The sequence below is a fragment of the Staurois parvus genome, unplaced genomic scaffold (genome assembly GCF_062004578.1).
Source record: "Staurois parvus isolate SC_StPar_1 unplaced genomic scaffold, SC_StPar_1.0 ptg000092l, whole genome shotgun sequence".
Lineage (NCBI taxonomy): Eukaryota > Metazoa > Chordata > Amphibia > Anura > Ranidae > Staurois > Staurois parvus.
Window position 1 is genome coordinate 3,951,160 of NW_028317888.1, and position 25,045 is coordinate 3,976,204.

Sequence of the window (25,045 nt, forward strand, 5' to 3'; positions counted from 1 at the left end):
CCCTACATACAATGGTGTCATAGGGAGTCCTCTTTTCCTGATCCTGTTCTGGTGACACCCCAAATCTCAGGATTTTATATCACTTTCGGTAATAATTGTAAACAGGACAAATAGAGAGGCTGAATCTCCCTAAAGGAGGCCGAGGCAGCAATAGAAACCAACAGGAGGTCTCATCCCTCTCCACTCTCCAGAAAATCAATGCCTTTAGTTCTTCTGTAAAACAACCCAGTGAAGGGATGGGGGGGGAGGGAATATGTTTGTCTTTTCCAGAAGGTTGGATGCAGAATACTTTCATGTCCAGCATACTAAATGGGTCCAATACTGGGATCATCTGAGAAAATGTGTTCTGTATTCCTGGGAGGGAGGCACCTATGGGTTGGTGTTTGTAGAAAATGAACACTGAGGACAATGGCAAGTGCTGAATAGCAGAGGTGACTGCATGGAGTTTGTAGTGCCAGAAACTTACTCAAATGTATTCCCCTCCCATCCTCTCCATGGTCCTTCCCCACCCCATCCTTTCTAGGCTCCTTCCCCTCCCCAAACTCTCTAGGCTCAATTGCCTACAATTTCTCTAGGTTCCCTTCACTCCCCATACCCTCTAGGCTCCTTCTCCTTTTTTATCCTCTCTAGCCTCCTTCCATTCCCCAACCTTTCTAGGCTCCCATCTGCTCTAGGCTTTATGCCCTTGCCATCCTCTCTTAAGCTCCTTCCCCTCCCTATCCTCTCTAGGTTCCTTTCCCTCCCCATCCACTTTAGGTTCCTTCCACTCCCCATTGTTTCTACGTTCCCCTCCTCTCTAGGCTCTATCCCCTCCTCATACTCTCTAGGTTCATGCCCCTCTCTAGACTCCTTCCACTCCTCATCCTCAATAGGCTCATTCCCCTCTCCATGCTGTCTAGGCTTCTTCCCCTCTCCATCCTCTTTAGGCTCCTTCTCCTTCCCATCCTCTGTAGGCTTCTTCCCTTCCTCATACTCTCTAGGCTCCTTCCACTTTCCCATCCTCTCTAGGCTCTTTCCACTCCCCATCCTCGTTAGCCTTCCTCCCCTCCCTATCTTCTCTAGGCAACTTCTTCTCCTCATCCTCTCTAGGTTCCTTCCCCTCCCTATCATCTCTGGGTTCCTTCCCCTCCCCATCCTCTCTAGGCTCTTATTACTCCCCATGCTTTCTAGGCTCCCATTCTCTCTAGGCTCCATTCCCTCCCAATACTTTCTAGGCTCCTTCCCCTCCCCATCTTATCTAGGCTCCTTCCCCTTCCCATCCTTTCTAGGTTCCTTTCTCTCCCCATCTTATCTAGGCTCCTTCTCATCCCCATCCTCTCTAGGCTTCTTTCACTCCTCATCTTCGTTAGGCTCCTTCTCCTCCCCATCCTCTCTAGGATTCTTTCTCCTCCCGATCCTTTCTAGGTTTCTTCTCCATCTTCTATACTTTCCTTCCTTTCCTTTTCCACCCTTCTCTCCAATTCTCTTTAGGTTTATACCCCCCTCCCATCCTCTCTAGGCTCCTTCCCCTCCCATCCTCTCTAGGCTCCTCCTTTCCTATCCTCTTTTGGTTCCTTCCACTCCCCATCCTCTCTTGGCTCCATCTCCTCCCCATCCTCTCTAGGCTCCTTTCCCTCTCTAGGCTCCTTCTCCTCCTCATCATCTCTAGGCTGCTTCTCCTCCTCGTCCTTTGTAGGCTTCTTCACCTCCCCATCCTCTCTAGGCTGCTTCTGCTCTCCATCTTCTCTTGGCTCCTTCTGCTTCCCATCCAAGTGCTGTTTTCTAATGCATTGTCTTCCTGCTGCATAGTGGAGGTGTAGAGGCACGCCGTGTAGTCATCTGTGGATAATTAGGTCTGAAAAGAGGTCTAGTGTGTCCAGTGTGCTGTGGGCTGAAGATGCTCATGTGCCTCAGTGGACGAAACGCGTTGACGTCACAGCATCATGACACCCGCGTCCCCGGCATCCAGACCTCTCCACACAGCCTCATCACCTGGCCGCATTGCTCTGGACACACTAGACATCTTTGCAGACCTCCTCATCCACAGATGATTACACGGCGTGCCTCTACACTTCCACTATGCAGCGGGAGGACAATGCATTAGCAAACGGCACTTGGATGGGTGAGTGGACTCTGCTTTTTGGACTAAGGCACTAATACACTGCGGGAGTCCCCATTCATGGAAATTGCTTGGCTGAGCTCCACCTGTCTGATGTCCTTGTTTCTATCGCTGGCACACAGGGCTCTATCAGTCTCATATTTCTGCTCACCCACTGCCTACTGCACTATCTATCCTGTCATTATAACCCGCCATCCATATACTGGCAACACTGCTATTACCACAATTATCCGTGGATGACTACGTGGATTACCCCCTATGGGATCTATATGGGTCTGCCATGTATGTATATGACCTCACTGAGGATTGAGGGACTCTCCTGTGCTGAAAGTGAATGGTGACCGCTGCCTCCTTTGACTCTACAAGTGCCCCATTCCGTCATCTCTTTACATCCATCTACTGGCTGTCTTTGTGCCAAGTGTGAGATAGCAGCGTGTGGCTTTATCTGATATCTCAGTGACTATCATCTACATATGAGGATACCTGAGGATTGTCCTCCATGACACAACCAGGGTCTATTATACATGTATGTGACCCCATGAGGACTGATCGGGTCTCCCTCTACTATCAAGGAGCTTGATTCTGCCTGTCCCTTCATCACCTTCCATTGACTACAATGTCCACATTATCTATCCATTCTATTCTATTTCATGTTGTGTCAGTAATAAAAGTCACGGAGGGTTGGGAACCCTGCAAGGGGGGCAGAGATATGTGACTGCCTAGTCCAGCCTTTCTCAGCCAGGGTTCCTCCAAAGGGTTCTAGGGCTTCCTTGTCACTTCATTGGGCTGTATATGGAAGTGTCACCGACCAGCCGTTTCTGGATACATAGCTTTGTCATCATTACACACACACAGGATTTTGTTTTTCATTCAATACATTTTTATTATAATTTCACTTTCAACAGGATTGTAAAAAAAAAAAATCAGGAAATAGTAAAGGCAGAAATCCGATAGGTCAGGAAGATCCCTTGTCTGGAATGTGGGGGCGGAGTCATTATTATTGGTGTACATTACAATAACATTGCTGGGAGGTCTATTCATTTCTCTGCTCCATACTTCCCGTCTTCATAGAAACGTCTCCTGACATTTGGGGGTCTATTCATAAAGAATGTGTAGAACCATTCACCTGGTGAAAGTGCATGTCCATTCCTTAGCAGATCCGGAGAGGTAAGTGTGCATGGATGGGGTGTAGGTCAGTCCTTACCCTAGATGAAATCTCTCATACAGACACAATGGGACTCATGGGACTTTATAAAGAGGAACTCCAGAAAAACATCAATAAAGATCTTCCAATGTTTTCTTCCCAATCAGCGTAGAAATCATACAACCCTCCCAGCAGCTGTACAAGGCCATGAAATCTCTCACAAAGTCCATCAATGGACAATTCCTGGACAACAATCACCGTGGGACAGAATTCTGAGCACCATAAGGAGGATCCAGCAGCGTCATCCATCTGCACGCGTTTCGTGGTGCAGCGCTCACTTCTTCAGGAGAAATGATTCCTGCTGATCAGAGTATACACCAATAATAAAATAAATGGTAAAATATGAAAGTGCAGCGCTAACTTAAAACAATGATTACACATATGATAGATCCCATATGAATGTGGATCGGCAAAATGACGGCGTCAGTTCATCAGATGTGCTAAATACGTATACAGTCTCCAACGCGTGAGGAGCCAGAGATAGTAGATTTCAGAAATGATAAAGAATATCCAAGTAATGCACTAACCAGATAGCGCATGTTAAAGCGCATGGGACATTTAAGTCCTGTCCCTGGTACTCAGCCACTGCATCACTGGAACAAGGCGGTGTCATCTATAGGGTGACCACTAGATGTCATCTGTCCGGATGGAAGCTGTATCCAGCCACTGTGTTAATGGATCAGGTGGGTGTCATCTATAGGGTGACCACTAGATGTCATTGGTTCCAGGAGAAGCTGTATCAGGGATCCAGGGATGTCACTGCAGATGTGTTCTTGTTAGGCACAGTCCCAGGACCTTCTGGATTACAGGCTCCCCAGAAATAAAGAGCCCGTGGAAAAAGGCCTCAAATAGTGTGATAACGTTTATTTAAAATGAACAATCAAAAAAGAACTTACTAGCAAAAGGTTCAGCTGCTTATAAACGGCCAGACCGGAGGTACATGTACAGAAGATAAACATAGCTTGGCACTTCCCTAACGCGTATCGTGTAAGTACACATCATCAGAGGGGACTGTGCCAGTGGTAAATGTGGTGTTTTAAACCTAAAAAAGCGCCAAAATCACTGCAATGTGGCGGCACCGTTATTGCCGGTTCGCGCATGCGCAGTAGCGATCGGCCGTTCGCGCATGCGCAGTAGTGTCCGCGGCGGCCATTTTAAAGAAGACCAACACGAATACATGGACATACAGGTGTTGGTTCTGCAGTAATCTTACTGGGAATAAGATACTGCAATCCTAAAAACGCACGGGGCAAGTATAGTAATGCATGGACCATACTGTGTGCCCCCTTGTAGCAAAAACGGCCTGGTGAAAGGCAAAATTATAAAAATATATAAATGAGTGGGATCTCATATATGAAGCGATTCTGGCACTGAATTAAGATGCAGATAAAAACCAAATACATCGAATATGACAAACGTATGGATTAAAAAACATCTGGTTAAACAGTAATACCCATAAAATATTCAATTTTAAAACCAAATGTACTGAGATTAAGGTGCATCGAATATGTTAAAGCGATCAAGAGATAAAGGTGCATCGACTTATTTAAAGCGATCTAAACACTCAAATAGGAATACAGATAAAGGCAAAGTAAAAATAATCTGGTTAAGAAGTGAGATCATGAAAAGTACTAAACCAATGCACTTCAAATCATAAAGATCGATCAACTGGTATCAATAAAACAATTGATATCTAATTCTACATTTAGTCCTTGTGGAGCTTGGGACTGTAGAAGATAAATCCACTTGATCTCAAGCATAGAGACCGCGCGTTTTTTGTGGGTACCTCTCCAGTTACTTTTGATGATATCTATACCCACAAATCGCAGGGAGTGTGGATTCTTATTGTGTCGCTGGCGGTAATGCATAGACAAGGAGTGCTCCTTGTAACCTTTCTTAATATTGACCAGGTGCTCCCTCAGCCTGTCTCGCAGTCTCCTTGTCGTTCTACCGACATATTTCTTCCCGCAACTACATTCCAAAAGGTAGACAATATAGGAACTGTAGCACGTAATAGTAGACTGAATGTCAAATGATCTACCGGTAGCATTTGAACAAAAACTTTTTATCGGGTTCTTGTGAATGCCATTACAAATGCATATCATACATCTGTTACAAGGAAAAAACCCTTTCCTATTTAGAAAGTCAAACGTCAATTGCTTAGGAGGATTGACAACGTTGGGGGCTAGTCTGTTTCTTAATGCAGGTGCTTTTTTATAGATGATTTCTGGGTGTTCCGGTAAGGCTTTACACATCACCGGGTCGCTCTTAAGAATGTTCCAGTTCTTCCTAATAATAGTGGCAACTTCTTTATATTGAATCGAGAAGGCAGTTGTAAAAGGACAGAAAATCTCTTTATTGGTCTTATGTTGTGTAGTTAACAGATTGGCCCTGTCCAAACTAGCCACTCTAGCCAATCTAGTTCTAAGAATGTTGGATTGTGCAATGTAGTCTTGCATATTGCCACAGTTCCGCCTTATCCGAAGGAATTGTCCCCTGGGGATGTTATTCAGCCACCTAGGCAGGTGGCAACTGTCTTTTGGGATGTACCCATTTCTGTCTGTACCTTTAAAAAAGGTTTTGGTGGTAATTCTAGTACCATCATTAATGAGGGTGAGATCCAGAAAATCAATACTACTGTAACTATAATTGAAAGTGAGCTTAATATTTAGGTTGTTATAGTTTAGAGTGGTAAAAAAATTGAGTAGTGAAGAGTCATCGCCATCCCATAGCAACACTATATCGTCTATGTAGCGTCGATAAAAACGCAAATGTGGCCACTCCATGGAATATATCACCTCCTCCTCCCATCTTGCCATAAAGATGTTCGCTAGGCTTGGAGCGAATTTCGCGCCCATTGCTACGCCTGTGGTCTGCAGGTAATACTTGTTGTCAAACCAAAGTAATTGTGCTTCATTGCGAAGCTTAATAGTTCCAATAAATATTGCTTCTGAATGCGTGGTATGTCTATGGCCTCATTCAGATAATATTCTGCCGCCTCTAAACCATCTGCATGCTTGATATTACTGTAGAGCGAAGCAACATCCGCCGTTACCAGAAAGGTAGGCTTCTCTATTTTAATGTCCATGATCTCAACCAGGATTTGTTTTGAATCCCTCAGGAAAGATGGCGTGTTGCGGACTATTGGCTGTAGGAAACAATCAATATATTCACCAACCCGGGAGCACAAGGACCCTATGCCACTCACAATGGGGCGACCTGGAGGGTTAATTGGGTCCTTGTGGATCTTGGGCAGGCAATACAGGACCGGAAGTCTGGGTACCGTAGGGCACAAAAAATCACGCTCTTTTTTATTTAGGATTCCCGAATCGGATCCCTTTTTTATCAGAACCTTTAGAGCTTTTTTGTATGACAACAGAGGATTACTCGGAAGTTCTAAATAGGTGTCTTTATCCTGGAGGATATTCTGAACTTGCATTAAATAGTCAGATTTATTCATGACCACAACTCCTCCCCCTTTGTCCGCTGGTCTGATTACCAACTCCTTTTCCTTTAATAATACATTGGTCATCATGTTAATCTTGTCTTGGTTAAATGACTTATTGTACCGTTTTTTTACCCGTATATTATCAAGATCTTTAAGGACCATATTTTTAAATACATCGATATATGATTGTGCCTGGGGGTTAAACAAGGATGCATTCTTGAGATTGGTGTTCTTGAAATTAGAGTTACTCACATTGGATGTTACACTTGTGATAGGTTTATTTAGAAAATGTCTCTTCATCGCAAGTCTCCTTACAAACTTGCCACATATCAGTGCAAGTCAGTGCTGCCTATCAGCTCCTATCAGTGCTGCCTATCCATGCCGCCTATCAGTGTTATATATGAGTGCTGCCTTTCAGTGCCCATCAGTGACGCCTGTCAATGCCCATCAGTGACGCCTGTCAGTGCCTCCACATCAGTGCCCGTCAGTGCAGCCTCTCAGTGCCCATCACTGCAGCCTCATTAGTGCACATCAGTAAAGGAGATAAATCACCTATTTACAAAATTTTAGAGCAAAAACTAAAAAAAAAACATTTTGTCCTCAAAATTTTCAGTGGTTTTTGGTTTGTTTAGCAAAAAATAAAAAACTTAGAGGTGATTAAATACCACCAAAAGAAAGTTCTGTCACAAAAAAATGATAAAATTGTCATATGGGTACAGTGTTGCATGACCGTGCAATTGTCATTCAAAGTGTGACAGCGCTGAAAGCTGAAAATCAGCCTGGGCAGGAAGGGGGTGACAGTGCCCGAGAGGGGAGGGGTTATAGGTGTTGGACATTTATAATGTTTCACTTTAACCATTTAGAACCTCCCTGCTCCCGGCCAACTGGATCCCTGCATTGTACATGTCCCTCAGGGTGATTGTCTGACACCACCTTGTCTATTAGCCCAACTATTGTGCATTGGCTGCCATTGACTTCAGGAAGGATTGAGTTCAGCCAGTTCACTGAGCAACACTGGAACCGAACCCAGGAGAGCTCAGCTCACTCCTATGAGAAGACCACCTCACCACAATGAGGAGAATGTTCCGGCCCCGGAAGTGGGGGATGTTCTGCCCCTGAAGGGGTTCATCTGGGTTCCCACACTATATATGTGTGTATCATCATCTGCTGGAGATAAAAGACGTCACAGTGACTATGGAGGAAGAGGACAGACATGACTATGGAGGAAGAGGACGGACATGACTATGGAGGAAGAGGACGGACGTGACTATGGAGGAAGAGGACAGACGTGACTATGGAGGAAGAGGATGGACGTGACCAGGGAGGAAGAGGACGGACATGACCAGGGAGGAAGAGGACGGACATGACCAGGGAGGAAGAGGACGGACGTGACTATGGAGAAAGAGGATGAACATGACAGGGAGGTTACTGGGTGTAAATAGAAAATAACATCTTATTACCTCCTCTGCTGCCACTTCCACAAATGTCTCCGATCTGCTTCCTGTCTGTACCTGACATCACTTCCTGTCTGTACCTGACATCACCTCCTGTCTGTGCCTGACATCACTTCCTGTCTGTCTTCCATAGAGACTTCCTGTGTGGGTAGAAGTGAGATCCCCACCTTGTGGAGCTCAGAGGAACTGCAGCCCCGAGAGGCATCTGGTAGTGTGACCCCGGCCTTGTGCTGGGTGTGTATGGACTGTAGATCCTCATAGAGGGGTCACCTCCACTCCCACCAAGGGGGACAGAAATATATGACTCCTCGGGGGAGGGGTTTTGGCCCCTTTGATTTTGCAGTAACATTGATTGCAGATTTAGTCCTGTAGAACATCTGGTATATGGATACAAAGCCCCCCAGCTGGGAGTAAAGGGTGGAAATGGCTGGTGACCCCCAGATTTGGGCAATGATGTCATCACTATAAATGGATAAAACCCGCGCTATGTGTAACAACTCCAAACCTACAAAAACCTTCTAGCGGACTGCTGCTGTAACAAAGGGAAGGATTCCCTGTCATCTAGAAGAGCATTATGTGTCACAGCGCTGTCCTATTGTGTGTGCACAGAAATCATCACAAATACACTACAAATATGTGGAGACATTCAGAGATAAAGAGCTCGGGGCTCCAAATCCTATTCTCTGCACATCCACTGCTTCCACTTTACACCCACTTCATTGGTCTTATGGGGTTTATCAATAAATGAAGGAAACTGAACCGTGTGCAAATCCATCCACAACATAAAGTGCTTTGTGCTCAAGATGCTGCTCCCTGCACATCCACTGCTTCCACTTTACACCACTTCATTCATCTCATCAGATTTGCTGCTATAGGAAATCATCTCAAATCCTGTGCAAATCCATGGAGACAGACAATATTGTGTGCTCAGTATAGTGTTCTCTGCAAGTCCACCGCTTCCACTTTGCATCTACTTCAATCACTCTCCACCCTTTATTCTGGGCTGGGGGGCTTTGTATCCATATACCAGATGTTCTACAGGACTAAATCTGCAATCAATGTTACTGCAAAATCAAAGGGGCCAAAACCCCTCCCCCGAGCAGTCATATATTTCTGTCCCCCTTGGTGGGAGTGGAGGTGACCCCTCTATAAGGATCTACAGTCCATACACACCCAGCACAAGGCCGGGGTCACACTACCAGACGCTTCTCGGGGCTGCAGTTCCTCTGAGCTCCATAAGGTGGAGATCTCACTTCTACCCAGACAGGAAGTCTCTATGGAAGACAGACAGGAAGTGATGTCAGGTATAGACAGGAAGTGATGTCAGGTACAGACAGGACGTTCTAGGGAAAGGTGAGTCAGGAGGAAGCAGAGAGTCGACATTCCTGGATCTGGCGGCAGAGGAGGTAATACGTAGATTAACCCCTTCAGGGGGAGGAGTTGATGATAATATATTTGCTCCCAAAGCTGGCCTACATGGTTCAGTTTTATCGTTCAGCCAGCGGGATGAGCATAAAAACTGAAGTGATTCCCCCATCCACACATTGGAGGTGGATGGGGGAATCCTCCCCGCTGCACTCTTGTATTCTGACAATGGGGGGACTCCTCCGCTCTCAGAATACACAGATCAGCACTGAAGCTATTGGCTGCAGCCGCTGGGGGAGTGGCTTTTATCCGGCAGTGGCCACACATGGATGGAAATGTGAGCGATCCCTGCTGAACCAGCTGAATTTCCATGGATCTATGGTCACCTTCAGTGACTTCCTCCCCTCCCCCTCATCTCCTTCATGATGGAAGTCATGCTGAGATCATCTCCCATTGGCTGAGCAATATTCTCATTTGTCTCCCGGCTTGGTCTCTTGGATGCGCTATATATCTCAGTCTGATGTGGGGCTTTAATAAAATGGAGACCTGAATGGAGAGGTGAGGAGGATTCTGGGAATATCATTTGATGTGACTCTTTGTGTTCAGATGTAGAGTTTTCCTCCTGTGAAGTCTGGAGATCATATGACATCACATTGCCTCCACCTCCCTCCCTGATAGAAGAGAGAAAGAAGAAGAAGATTCTAGAAGTCACCAGAGAGATCACTGAGCTGCTGACAGGAGAGGTGAGCGGTGCCGGGAATTCTGGGACATTCTCCAGTAACAGACAAGGGATGTGTCTGGATGGTGACTGTATCATTGTGTGTGTCAGGTTCCTATAAGGTGTCAGGGTGTCACTGTCTATTTCTCCATGGAGGAGTGGGAGTATTTAGAAGGACACAAGGATCTCTACAAGGACGTCATGATGGACAATCAGCCGCCCCTCACATCACCGGGTAAGAGGAGACTTTATTGTAAAGGAGAGAGCAGTACGGAGGATCCACCTAGATCCCCCATCATCTGATAAACACATAGAAACAATGGATTCAGTCAGTGTGTGTGTTTCCTACAGATGGATCCAGTCATGGGAACCCACCAGAGAGATGTCCCCGTCCTCTGTATTCCCGGGATTCCACACAGGAAGGTCACACCATCCCTCACCATCATCAGGTAGATGATGACAATTATTGGTAGTTGTGATTTATACACAGCATGTTTGTTACAATGAATGTTTTATTATATCTTTCAGAGTGGAATCCTCGGGGATGATAATATTGATGTTAAAGAAGAGTATAAAGAGGAGGATGAGGAGTATGGAGTGATGGAGGAGTTTTCAGAAGGACACAAGGATATGACGGAGCCACCTAATACCAGGAACCCACCAGAGAGATGTCCCCGTCTTCTGTATTCCCGGGATTCCACACAGGGAGGTCACACCATCCCTCACTGTTACAAGGTTGGTGGGATGGAGAATCTAGAATATGGACTCACAGAAGTGATTTTTTTTTTTTTATGTGATGCCATAATATTGGAGTTTATGTTTTACAGATGAACTCTTCTATTATTATTTTATTAGGGTGAAGATCTGATAGATATAAAAGTTGAGATTAAAGCAGAAGAAGAAGAGGCGTATGTGAGGGATGATCAGCAGTCTATGGAGGAGGATGGAATAGCGGGGACATTTATAGAGGAGGACACTCCTACAGAGATCAGCACAGGTGGGTCATGAACACTAAATCCATTCCTCCACCCATACTGCTCACTGATTGGTCCAGAGTAGGGCGGGGACTGGGTGATATCAGCCTGTAATCCCCTGGTCACTTTCCTGAGCTGTGTTCCCCGTCCTGTATTCCTGGATTTCTCTCGGATAATCTTCCTTCTCTGTGCTGCAGACACAATTTATGTATCTAGACTGGATTTATGGAGGTTCTGGGGTTCAGCTGGCAGAAAAATGTTGATTGACCTCGATTATGTGCTTTGGATCTTCTTCCCCATGCCCGGGTCTAGTAAAATCTCTGATAGAACAAGTCTCCCAGGGCTACTTGTTCTGTTGTCTGCTAGCTGTGCCGGGTGGAGGGATATGTCTGTAGTGTCTCAGATCCAAGTCACTGAGTGCAGTCTCAGGAGATGGGAGGCAGCGGTGTGGGATCTCTGCAACTTGTCTACAGTAAACATTTAATCTTCCACTGATTACTGAATACCAATATTACATACCCCTGACCCCTGCACTATATACTGTATGTTGTACATTCCATACTCCTGACCCCTGCACTATATACTCTATGTTGTACATTACATACTCCTGACCCCTGCACTATATACTCTGTGTTGTACATTACATACTCCTGACCCCTGCACTATATACTCTATGTTGTACATTACATACTCCTGACCCCTGCACTATATACTCTATGTTGTACATTATATACTCCTGACCCCTGCACTATATACTCTATGTTGTACATTACATACTCCTGACCCCTGCACTATATACTCTGTGTTGTACATTACATACTCCTGACCCCTGCACTATATACTCTATGTTGTACATTATATACTCCTGACCCCTGCACTACATTCTCTGTGTTGTACATTCCATACTCCTGACCCCTGCACTATATACTCTGTGTTGTACATTACATACTCCTGACCCCTGCACTATATACTCTATGTTGTACATTACATACTCCTGACCCCTGCACTATATACTCTATGTTGTACATTACATAGTCCTGACTTCTTCTCTCCCCCCACTGCTATATATACACATAATATAGATTCTCTTTTGTTCCCTCCATTTCCTCCCAGCTGGACATTTTATATCGGATGATGTGATTGGAGCACAGACTTTTACATGGTGATAATAATGTGATAACATCCTTCAACTTTGGACTCTTAAACAGAAAGTGATAATGAGGGAGGAGTCAATACCCCAATGATGGTGGTCTTCAGGATCAGTCCAGTCTTCATCTTGGTTGTTCTCCCCCCATCCTCACTCTCTGACCTCTGGTGGGGCTCAGCCCCGCTGTTCTTCATGACTAAATCATGGACTAAATAAGGAAGTGCAGTACTTCTTGTGTTGGGAAGGTGGCGATGAGTGATAGAGGGGGTGGGGACCCTCGTCCTATAATCCCCTCATCACTGTCCCTCCTATAAAAGACAGTTCTGGTTGTTTCCTCACTCTCTGACTAAGGTCCATGAATAAAGAAATGACCTGGTAGGAGATCAGAGGAGCCATTTCCTAGTTCCCTTGAGGGTGGAATTGTAAGCTCCTCAGAGACCAAGCTGCCTGATGTGGGCGGAGTCCTGGTTTGGGGGAACCAATCAGCTCCTGTCTAGTAATCCTCTTTGTCTTTGTATTTTAGTCCATGGCCGGGAGATGAGGAAAACCTCCGAGGATTGTCTCACTTTGTCTCCAGACTGGAAAGTAGAAGATGAGGACATCACACAGTATAGTCCAGGAGAAAACCCGGCTCCCTCCAATGTCCATCCGGCACCACCCAGTGTAGATGGACCATCGTATTCCTCGTATCCTGAGGAACCTCAGACTGTGCGGGACCGGGCCGGCCTTCCAACAGGGAAGAGGTTCTCCTGTACTGAGTGCGGGAAATGTTTCCACTACAAATCCAAACTTAATGTGCATAAAAGAACTCACACAGGGGAGAAGCCATATTCCTGTCCTGAGTGTGGGAAACTTTTTTCAGATAAGTCCAATCTTTACACACATCAGAGATCTCACACAGGAGAGAAGCCGTATTCCTGTCCTGAGTGTGGGAAATGTTTTTCAGTCAAGTCCATTCTTTACAAACATCAGAAATCTCACACAGGGGAGAAGCCGTATTCCTGTCCTGAGTGCGGGAAATGTTTCAGTTCTAAAAACAATCTTAATAGGCATAAAAGATCTCACACGGGGAGAAGCCGTATTCCTGTCCTGAGTGCGGGAAATGTTTTTCAGAGAAGTCCAATCTTTACACACATCAGAGATCTCACACGGGGGAGAAACTGTATTCCTGCCCTGAGTGTGGGAAATGTTTTTCAGACAAGTCCCATCTTTACACACATCAGAGATCTCACACAGGGGAGAAGCTGTATTCCTGTCCTGAGTGCGGGAAATGGTTTTCAGAAAAGTCCAGTCTTCAGAAACATCAGAGATCTCACACAGGGGATAAGCCGTATTCCTGTCCTGAGTGCGGGAAATGTTTTTCAGTGAGGTCCTATCTTTCCAGGCATCAGAGATCTCACACGGGGGAGCAGCCATATTCCTGTCCTGAGTGCGGGAAATGTTTTTCAAGCAACTCTAATCTTTACACACGTCAGAGATCTCACACGGGGGAGAAGCCGTATTCCTGTCCTAAGTGCGGGAAATGTTTTTCAAGCAACTCTAATCTTTACACACATCAGAGATCTCACACAGGGGAGAAGCCGTATTCCTGTCCTGTGTGTGGGAAATGTTTTGCACATATGTCCATTCTTCACAAACATCAGAGATCTCACACGGGGGAGAAGCTGTATTCTTGTACTGAGTGCAGAAAATGTTTTTTAGAGAAGTGTTATCTTTCCAGACATCAGAGATCTCACACAGGGGAAAAGCCATATTCCTGTTCTGAGTGCGGGAAATGTTTTTTGCAGAAGTCCGATCTTTCCAGACATCAGAGATCTCACACAGGGGAGAAGCCATATTCCTGTCCTGAGTGCGGGAAATGTTTTTCACAGAAGTCCGATCTTTCCAGACATCAGAGATCTCACACAGGTGAGAGGCCATATTCCTGTCCTGAGTGAGGGAAATGTTCCTCACTGAAATCCTGTCTTCCTGTACATCAGGGATCCCACACAACCCTGGAGGTGTATTAGTGCCTTGAGTGCGGGAAATGTCTTCTAGATGAATGTTGCTGGACATCCCAGCTCTCATGTGGGGAAGAAGCACACCCTGATATATGAAAGGATGATTTTCTTTATCCCCTCAGAGACCCCCGGTCTGTGGAGAGATTCCTGGTCTATCAGCAGAATTCTGGGAACACCCCTTGAACACGGAAATAACAGCAGCTTATTTTCAGAGATGTTCAAAGTTTATTAGACATTACTAAGATTATATAGGATACAGAAATAATAAGGGGGGGGAGCGAATTCTAAAACTGTAACTTGTAAGTTTCCATCATGAGCTGACTACATGAAACATGACATATACATTTCTTGGTATAAACTGTTTTGGCTACCTTTCTGAGAAATAGCCGGGCAAAGACAATGTCAGGGTCATCTTATCTTCTGTTGATACATCCTTCACCAAACTAAAACAGTTCCATTAAACTTCTAATATATCTGCAAAAAGCTAACTTAATACTTAAAATGGCGTACATCAACACAATGGAGGTTCTCTAGATCCTTTCAATCCCCTCTTAGATCATGAACATGATCTCAATTCTTTACCTCATTCATCTTTTTGTACATAACCAGATAACCTTCATTTGTATTCTGCGGCTTGGTAGCTCTAGCAATGCAATATAATGAGCATTTAAAACATAGATATAAAAATAAAACAAAAAACAATATCATGACTATTCTTACAGCGATACCTTTCATCCATGAAAAGACGGAACCAAATCCTGATCCTAACCAATCAAAAGGAGTCCATCCATCTTTTCCTATAGCTCTAGCTTCTTCCATTAAACCATCTACCTGTTCCCTGTGTTGCTTTATTATTTCATAATAATCTGGAACAGTCATTGTGGTATTATATATCCAAGTACAACATTCAGAATCCTCTGTCATCTCACACAGACCTGTCAGAGCAGCACTCCTGCTTTCAATAGCTAATTCTTGCATCTCCAGCTGTTCTCTAATAGCTCTGGTCTCGGTATTTAGCAACCCCATGTCCTTAGAGTTCCTCTCCAGTATATCATCAATAATGTTTGTGTCATTATTTATTTTGTTCATGAGTGTTATTCCCCATCCCGTGTAGGTAGGGAACCATGACCAAACCTTATCACCTGTAGAGAATAGATCTACCTTTCCTTGTTTGGTTTCCCTTCTCTGTCTCAGAGTTAGTTGGTATTTTGGGTATGTACTGGCTTTTACCTGGTGTTCCTTCTGGTCTATAGCTGCCATGATTGGCACTAATTGGGCTACATAGCACCAGCCCTGGACATTACTCGGTATCCAAGGGTAACAGATCTTACCACAACAGATATAGGTATTGTTTCCCAAGGAAATTGGCAATTTTTGTATTGCAGAGTGAAATTCAGGGGTGACAACAAGTGTAAAATAAAAAAGAAGTTTTCCAAACATAGTTTTCCCACATTGTCTTGTATCCCTTCTAAACTTTCATTCAGGGCTCTACCATTTACTTGCCAGAGTTTCACAGAAGAAGTTCCATCCCTCCTTCCAGGATCAGATATGTTTAATATGGACTGAGAGCACATTCCCCTTCCCTTGTGGGAAGTATTCCCCAGTCTAAAACACCAATCGGGGAGTTGAGTGACTCCCAGAGTTGGAAAAGATATGGTGGCATTAGAAGTAATATTGGTCAAACCAATACTTACATTCCCTGTTATTAACAAAAATATTTTGCCTGGAGCGGCCAGAAGAGGAATTTCCTATGTGCTAGGATGTAACTTACTACATATCCAACATTTATCAGAACCTGACTTTTGAGCATAAGCAGATTTAAACTGCATCATCAACATTTTCCTGAAAAAGGATTGTTCTCTTCAAAACTTCTTTTTGACTTTCTTTCACTTTTGGTTATCTGGGTCTCATTTAAATCTAGTCCTTGACCACAGATACCTTTTATTAGGCCCAAGTCCTCAGGGTGATAAATACAGTTAGTTAGGATCCATACTGGCAGGAAAAAGAGCAGTCAGTGTGCCCAATAGGACCCAGATCTTCAAAGCACCATGAGCGGCAGTAAGGAATGTCATCTTCAGGGTCTTTTTCACTTACTTCACCTGCTCTTCGAGGATTTTCCTCTCATACTTCACCTCCTTTTTCCATCTCGTGTTTCTCAGGTGTTTGGTTCACCTTCTTCACTCGACTAGCATGGATCCAGGACTGGGAATTCTCCACCAGAACAGCCGTTCTGGTAACCGCTATCACCGTAGTAGGCGGTCCAAAGGGGTAGCCTTGCTTCTTGTCTTTAGCGAGTTGGCGGACCACTACAACATCTCCCACTTGGAAAAGGTGTGTTGGTTCCTGAAAAATAAAGGAAAAGTGCGAGCAACATTTCTTTCAATCTGATCTAAAGTCTGAATCAATTTTCTCACATATTCTTGTTGTACCAGGTCAAGGTCCCCTCTTTCTAACATAAGTGGCTGTCTAGCCCAAGGAGTGGGGAACGGTCTTCCCATTAATATTTCAAAAGGAGATAACCCTGTAGTCTTATTAGGTGTCATTCTTACCTCTGCTAGAATTGCAGGTAACATCTTCTTCCAGTGGGTATAGGTTCCTCCAGTGGCCTTCCTCAACTTATCCTTAATTGTCCTGTTCATCCTTACTACTATACCCCAACTTTGAGGATGATAGGGAATATGACATTTCCAATCTAAGTACTTTTACCAGGTCTTGGCATACCTTGGCCACAATGGCTGGTCCGTTATCAGAATTTATCTGCAGCGGACATCCCCATCTGGGTATTATCTCCTGTGTAAGAATTCTGACTACAGTCTGTGCGTCTTCTTTATTAGTGACAAATTCTTCCACCCATCTGCTGAACATATCCACCATTACCAACAAAAACTCTTGCCTGTGTCCTGTTTTTGTCATGTGGGTAAAATCTATTTGTAAATGGGTGAAAGGTGTAGTTGGGTACACTAGATGCTGGTGTTGTGATTTCTTTGGGTTCTGTGGATTGTTCCTTATACATGTAATGCACCTGGAAACATATTCTTTCACCAACCTAGATAAACCTGTAATGTAAAAATCCTGCAATAATGTTTCACATGTCGTTTTCCATCCTCTATGTCCTAGACCGTGGTACTGTGCAATGAACAATGGGGCACTTGACATGGGAATGCACGGTTTCCCCTCTAAGCACACTAGGCCAGAAGCTGGATCTAGTTGTGCTCCAGAACCATTCCAGTCTTCTAGATCGACTTCTGTAGCAAATGTTTGTAAATCTGCATACATCTGGTCATGTGGGGTGGTTGTGACGCCTGAAGTGAGCATAGACATCTGTTCACTGGCCACCTGTTGTAATGCAGCTTCCTTTGCTACCTTATCTGCTAATGCATTTCCTTTGGCAATATGATCTCTGTGATTTGTATGTGCCCTGCAATGAAGAATGGCTAATGTTTTCGGTAACTATGGCTTTGAGTAGATCAGATATCAAGGAAGAGTGAGATATGGTTTTGCCATCAGCAGCAATGAATCCTCTTCTCTCCCAAATGACCCCAAAATCGTGTACAGCACCATGGGCGTACTTGGAGTCTGTGTAAATGTTGACATCCTGTCCTGCAAATAATTGACATGCTCTTGTAAGGGCAATCAGTTGGGCTGCTTGGGCTGACTGATATGGGATTGGCTTTGTCTCGAGTATTTTGTCAGGAAGTTGCACAATGGCATCTCCTGCATGGCAAGTATTATCATTTGGCCTAGAACATGAACCATCTACAAACACATCTGGGGCCCCATCAAGAGCCACAGCTGACATGTCGGACCTAGGGGAAGTGTCTTGCTGTATGTGGGTTATACAATTGTATTCTGGTGCCACTTCATCCTGTTCCCCCTTTAGCCCCAATAGGGCATTCAAAATTGGAGCAGGGCCTGAATTTACTGAAGAATATTTAATAATCAAGTTGGGATCAGATAGAAGAATCACTTCATATCCGCTCAACCTTTGTGCTGACATGTGTTGAGTGTGTATGTTTTTCAGTAGTAAGGACACTTGGTGTGTGGTGTGTAGGGTAGTTTCATGTCCCAATGTGAAAGAAATAGCCATCTCCACCCCCATCACGCAGGATGCAACAGCTCTCAGACAAGCAGGCATGCCCTGAACCTGAGTTGGCACTACTTTGAAAAAAAAAAGCTACAGGGCGGAGCTTGCCTCCATGTTCCTGAGCCGGGACCCCCGCCATGGTTGTACAATTTTCCCCCGCATACAGATGAAACATTTTCTTATAGTCAGGTAGTCCAAGACCAGGGGCCATTACCATAGCATTCTTCAGGTACACAAAGGCATCAACCATTTCATTTGACCATGTGAGAATGTCAGGTGATTCTGAAAGTGTGGCAGACCTCAGAGTGTGATCATAGAATGAACAATCAGGTATCCATTGGCGGCAGTAACCAATCATACCAAGAAAAGTTAGCATGTCCTTTTTTGTTTGTGGGCGGGGCAGACCCACGAGAGCCGCAGCTCTTTTGTGACTGACATTCCTCTCACCATGACTTAGAGTAACACCAAGGTATTCAACCTGTTTTTGGCACCATTGCAGTTTCTTTTTAGATGCTTTGTGACCATTCCCTGACAACCATTCTAACAGAGACCAACTATCCTCCTGACTGGCCGCCTGACTTGGACTACAAATCAATAAGTCATCCACATATATAATGAGGACCGAACCATTGGGAGGGGTCCAGGACCTCAGTGTGGTCTGGAGGGCAAGTGAGTAGACTGCAGGCGAATCTACAAAACCCTGGGGCATTCTACACAAGCTCATCTGACAATTTCGGAATATAAATGCAAATAGCGCCCTCGTCTGGTGGTCCACAGGAACCAAAAAAAATGCATTTGTTAAATCAATCACTGTAAAATATTCTGCATCGGATGGAATGGAGGTGAGGAGTGATGGCACGTCAGGCACTATTGGGGCTAATGGAACCACCAAATTATTTATGGCCCTCAGATCTTGTACAAACCTGTAAGACCCATCCGACTTCTTAACAGGACTGATAGGTGTGTTGTAAGGAGAAACCGTTTCTTCTAAAATACCTGTTTCTAAAAATCTTTCCACTAGAGGAGCAATCCCTTCCTCCTTCCCTGGCGTCAATTTGTATTGCCTCTGTTTGTAGGGCAATGCCCCTTCCTTGAGTGTGACTGTGTACGGTGTACATGAAATTAATCCTACATCCATAGAATTTGTGGTCCAAACTGGATGTGTATCAGGAGGGGGTGTAATGTGTGAGGGATGACTCTCATCATTGAAATAGGTGGGTATAATGGGTACTTTGGTGGATCTGGCAACAATACCTCCTTCTGATGTTACTCTCAGAGAAATCCCTAAAATTCCCATAAAATCTCTTCCCAACAAATGTACAGGGCAACTTGGAATGATTCTGAAACTGTGACAAGTGATGGCCTCATCCCATGTGAGGGCTGAAACAGGCAAGGGGGGAGTTTTGAGGGTTTTTGTTAGTATCCCATTTATTCCGATAGAAGGTTCAGCATTTGTAGTTTCTCCATGATACATTTCCTCACTCAGACTGCTGCATGTCGCGCCTGAGTCAATTAAAAATGGAACTTCAGCGCCCCTACTTGTAAATAAATGAGGGGCTGCTGCCTGTATGATGAAGAAACCAATGGAAATGCCGGGACACCACCTTCTGGGCATCCCTATTGTCTCTGGTTCTGCTGTGGCCCCCACTGAATTGGATATTTAATATCTTGTTGTTGTGCCTGTGGTGTTTGGGGGGTGGTGGTGGCATTAGGTGGTTGGTATCTCTGTTTGTGCTGTTGTGGCTGTCCCTGGGAGGAGGAAGGTTCATATGGACAGTTATATCTCCAGTGATCCTGTCCTCCACAGTTAAAACATCCAGTTCTTCTGGGGATTTTGCGAGGTTCAGAGTTACTTCTTCCCCTGCCAAATCCTCCTTTTCCTCTACCTTTTTGTCCTTGCCCTTGATTTCCCTGTTGGGGGTCACTTTGGAAATTACTACTATTAACCTTCTCTTTTCTTACAATATCTAAACATCTCGCTGCCTCCTTCTCGTGAAGGGAGGTCTGAAACTCAACAACAGTTTTAGTTGCCCAGTCAGAGACCTGCTGCTTCACGGCTAATCCTGCTTCTGGCTTAAGACCTGTTATGAATGTCTGAATCATCAATGGACTTAACTCTCCAGTTAGAGCCAGTCCTGCTTCTTGTGTCCAGACATCCTTCAACCTTTTCCAGAATTCTAATACAGTTTCTCCTGCCTTCTGTTTACATGCTGTAGCAATAGGGAGGGAAGCCTTATTCTTGAAAACCCTTTTTAGTTCTGTGTCAAGCTCCCCCCACATAGTTTCTCTCCCTTCTGTGGTGTTCAGTTTATAGGCAGTAGCCTGTGTATTACTTGGTTCTATGTGACTAATGCTTTTTACATTTATCCAATCCCAAGCTGGATTATTTCCCAGAATACCATCAATGATCAATCTCATATCTTCCTGCGTGTAATTTCTTCCCAAACATGCCTTTTTTAAATCAGCAAGTGTACCTCCAGGAGATACTGTAGGCTTGGGACAATGTTTAACAATCTTATTAATATCTTCTAATTCTATGGGGTTTTTTAGAATTAGTTCTCCTGCTGTGAGAAAAGGTAGTGTCATTATAGCCAACTCCTTTCCTCCTACGGCCCCCTCATCTTCTCTTTTTCCCTCTTGTTTCTTATCCATGGATCTAAGCTGCATTCTAAATTCCTCCACATCTCTGCCCTTTCTATGACTGGTGTCACTTCTTCTCCATTGACCATCCTATTTCTGTAATTTTATTATATTTACCTGTCCCTGTTCTTCGTATTCCAACTCTCCTTTGTCGTCACTATTTTCCGTAAGGGTGCCTTGAACTTGGCTACCCTCTTTGTCTGGTGATTTTATACTAATGATCTGTTTGGGTCTAGTGGAGGGGCCTGGCTGTATTGGCCATAGATCCGGGATGGGAAGTGGCGGAGGGGCAGGGGCTGGAGGGGCATTAGGCTGGGGAGTAGTCATCCCCAAACTGATCAAAAAATCATCATCAGCAGTATTTTTAAGACTGCTTAATGAAGGATATATATTATACGGAGGGGGTGGGGTTGGTGTCTGAACTGTTTTCAGTCCGATCTTGGGTCTGCATGTCTTTTCAGATTGATGCTTTTCCTGGCATATTTTTAATGTATCCAATTTCATCTTCCTCTTTTGTGTTAAAGAGAAGATCAAATTGAACTTTCCCTTGCTATTATCAACCCAGTATGGTGACCATTTTAACCAGTTTTCTCCCCCTTTCTTCATATAAACTTGGTCCCATTGTGGGTCCCCCTCATACCAAGGAAAGGCTTGTTTGTCCCCCAAACATAATCCCTTAACCATGTCTGTATGGAAAGGATCATTTGCCCCCTTTCTTGGGAATGGGTCTGTACTCCCCATAGCTTCTGTCCAGCCTGCCATACAATCCACCCAGGGATTTATTATATAATAGTCCGTTCCACAAACTCTAGCAACATAATCCCTACAATTTTCTCCCTTTTCTGGGGGACCTGGTGGGTAACTACCTCCTTGACCCATATTTAGACAGTGGATAAGATTATCTTACCTTATAATCTTATTTTGTTCCACACAACAAATTATCTTATACTTCTACGTGACAGAAAGAAAAAGCAAAAGATAAACAAGAATCTGCTCCACAGACTTATTAACCTTTTGATAACTTCCCAAAAGTTATCTCTTCACTGTTATACCAAAGGACAGTGTGTTCTGCCAGAGGACAGTGTGTTCTACCAGAGAACAATTTATTTTATGTTCTGCCAGAGGACAGTGTGTTCTACCAAAGAACAATTTATTTTATGTTCTACCAAAGGACAGTGTGTTCTACCAAAGAACAATTTCTTTTATGTTCTACCAAAGGACAGTGTGTTCTACCAAAGAACAATTTATTTTATGTTCTACCAAAGAACAATCTGTGTTTTACCAAAAACACTCTTTTTTATATATATATATATATAGTGCACTATTTTGTAACTCTACCAAAGAGTTAAGTCTGCTTACCAAAAGCAGCTACAGGTTATCACGGGTCTATATAGACAATACAGAATGATTCAAGACCTTCCCTCAACACAGGGCAAGAAAGAGCTTTTAGTCATAAAAAGAGAAAAGGTTTACTTACCAAGTGAGGTGGGTGGTCATCCCGGATGAGCCCCCAGCTGAAAGGATGATTTTCTTATCCCCTCAGAGAGATTCCTGGTTTATCAGCAGAATTCTGGGAACACCCATTTACCACGGAAATAACGGCAGCTTATGTTATGTTGACATTTATTAGACATTCCGCACTGAAGTCCTGTCTTCCTGTACATCAGGGATCCCACACAACCCTGGAGGTGTATTAGTGCCTTGAGTGCGGGAAATGTCTTCTAGATGAATGTTGCTGGACATCCCAGCTCTCATGTGGGGAAGAAGCACACCCTGATATATGAAAGGATGATTTTCTTTATCCCCTCAGAGACCCCCGGTCTGTGGAGAGATTCCTGGTCTATCAGCAGAATTCTGGGAACACCCCTTGAACACGGAAATAACAGCAGCTTATTTTCAGAGATGTTCAAAGTTTATTAGACATTGCTAAGATTATATAGGATACAGAAATAATAAGGGGGGGGGAGCGAGTTCTAAAACTGTAACTTGTAAGTTTCCATCATGAGCTGACTACATGAAACATGACATATACATTTCTTGGTATAAACTGTTTTTGCTAGCTTAGCCGGGCGAAGAAAGTTTCAGGGTCGTGTTATCTTTTGTTGATACATCCTTCACCAAACTAAAACAGTTCCATTAAACTTCTAATATATCTGCAAAAACCTAACTTATTACTTAAAATGGCGTACATCAACACAATGGAGGTTCTCTAGATCCTTTCAACTGAAACCTTTAAATACAACAAGGGAGTGAATAAGGTTCAGGAGGGCAGGATATTCAAAAGGAATCCAAAATGAAGAACACGAGGACATGACCTCCAACTAACTGGAGGAAAGTTCACAACTAATCCCAGAAAGTATTATTTTACTGAAAGAGTAGTAGATGCTTGGAATACATTTCCAGTAGAGGTAGTGAGCCAGAGACAAATCACAGAGACCATCACAATAGTACACAATGGATGGCTATGAATGAAAGCTATTCATTGTGTACAACTCTCATGTGATCACTGTGATTGGTCACAGCAATCACATGGTACTGGGCTGGCTTGGTACAATGATCTATCATTTGGTGGACACAGCAGGTGACATATCAAGATACAACAGAGCCACTAGACTTGGAGGACTTCATATGATGTCCACCCAGGATGGGAGAGATCCCGCTCAGCTGTCATTCTGCTATAGGCCTGGTGGGAAGCAGTTCATTACAGGGGACACTGTACAGGTTCTATATGTAGTCTCGGGGGTCCCTGTGGAAGTCCATGTGTGGACATTTCTACCTATGATAAATGACAGGCTAAACCCACCTGGAGACTTTCTCCACACCTGGAGTGTGCTGAGTTCTTGGAGAACGTCTACACAGTGTTTCCAGATTGGCTTTATCACCCCAACGAGCTCGCTCCAGTTCATGGATGTCATCATTATGTTTGGAGGATCTCACCAGTCAGGAGCCTTTCCTGTCATCCTACATGTTCCCTTCTGAGGATTGTTCTATCCTTCCAAACAAATGTATGAAATCATGGATGAGTCCTCCTTCTATGTGATCTAGAAGATCTTCAATCACAATGTCTTTATGGATGAAGTGGATGGCCCAGTTTATATATTATTTATTGCTTTACAGCTTTATTCCCTCCAGGATTCATTATTTATAGAACCATTCAAGGAAGTGTTCTTACTTTGAGAGATCTCCACCACCATTCCTCTGTGACCATTACATCCTTGTCATTTATGTCTAACATCTTCATTATCAGTGGATTGATATTTATTCTTATACTTTAGGATGTATTTTTGCATTTTTTTACCCAAAAAGATCTGTTTTGGAGGTCTCTGTTTTATTATGTATTTTGTTTTTATCTTCTGTTCTGTGTCTTTAAAAAAAATATTTTAATACAGATAGAAAAATCTTAAACAGTTGGTTGCATAAGAGTTAGGTTTATTGTTTCTTACGTTTTTTAGTTCTTTTTGAACGTCCCTGGTATCTCTGTAAGGTAGATACAATGCAGGAATGGTTATTAGGGGACACTTCTCGGGGCTGCAGTTCCTCTGAACTCCACAAGATGGTGATCTCATTTCTCTCCAGACAGGACTTCTCTATGGGATACAGACAGGAAGTGATGTCAGGTACAGACAGGAAGTGATGTCAGGTATAGAAAAGAAGTTCCATGTGGTACGAAGTACAATGGAGACATTGCTGGAAGTGGCAGCAGAGAAGGTAATAAGATGTTATTTCCTATTTACACCCAATAACCCCCATCCTCTTCCTCCATAGTCATGTCCGTCCTCTTCCTCCATAGTCATGTCTGTCCTCTTCCTCCATAGTCATGTCCATCCTCTTCCTCCATAGTCACTGTGATGTCTTTCATCTCCAGCAGATGATGATACACACATATATAGTGTGGGAACCCAGATTAACCCCT

General features: G+C 44.0%; 1 protein-coding gene across 1 annotated transcript in view; it reads left to right on the forward strand.

Moving 5' to 3' along the window:
- Positions 1 to 25,045, forward strand: part of LOC149468155 (uncharacterized) — a 104,938-nt gene that overhangs the window by 38,284 nt on the left and 41,609 nt on the right. The window contains 2 exon segments of the mRNA XM_089670640.1: positions 13,145 to 13,471; positions 13,474 to 14,316. Coding sequence (XP_089526766.1) covers positions 13,145 to 13,471; positions 13,474 to 14,316 — 1,170 coding nt within the window.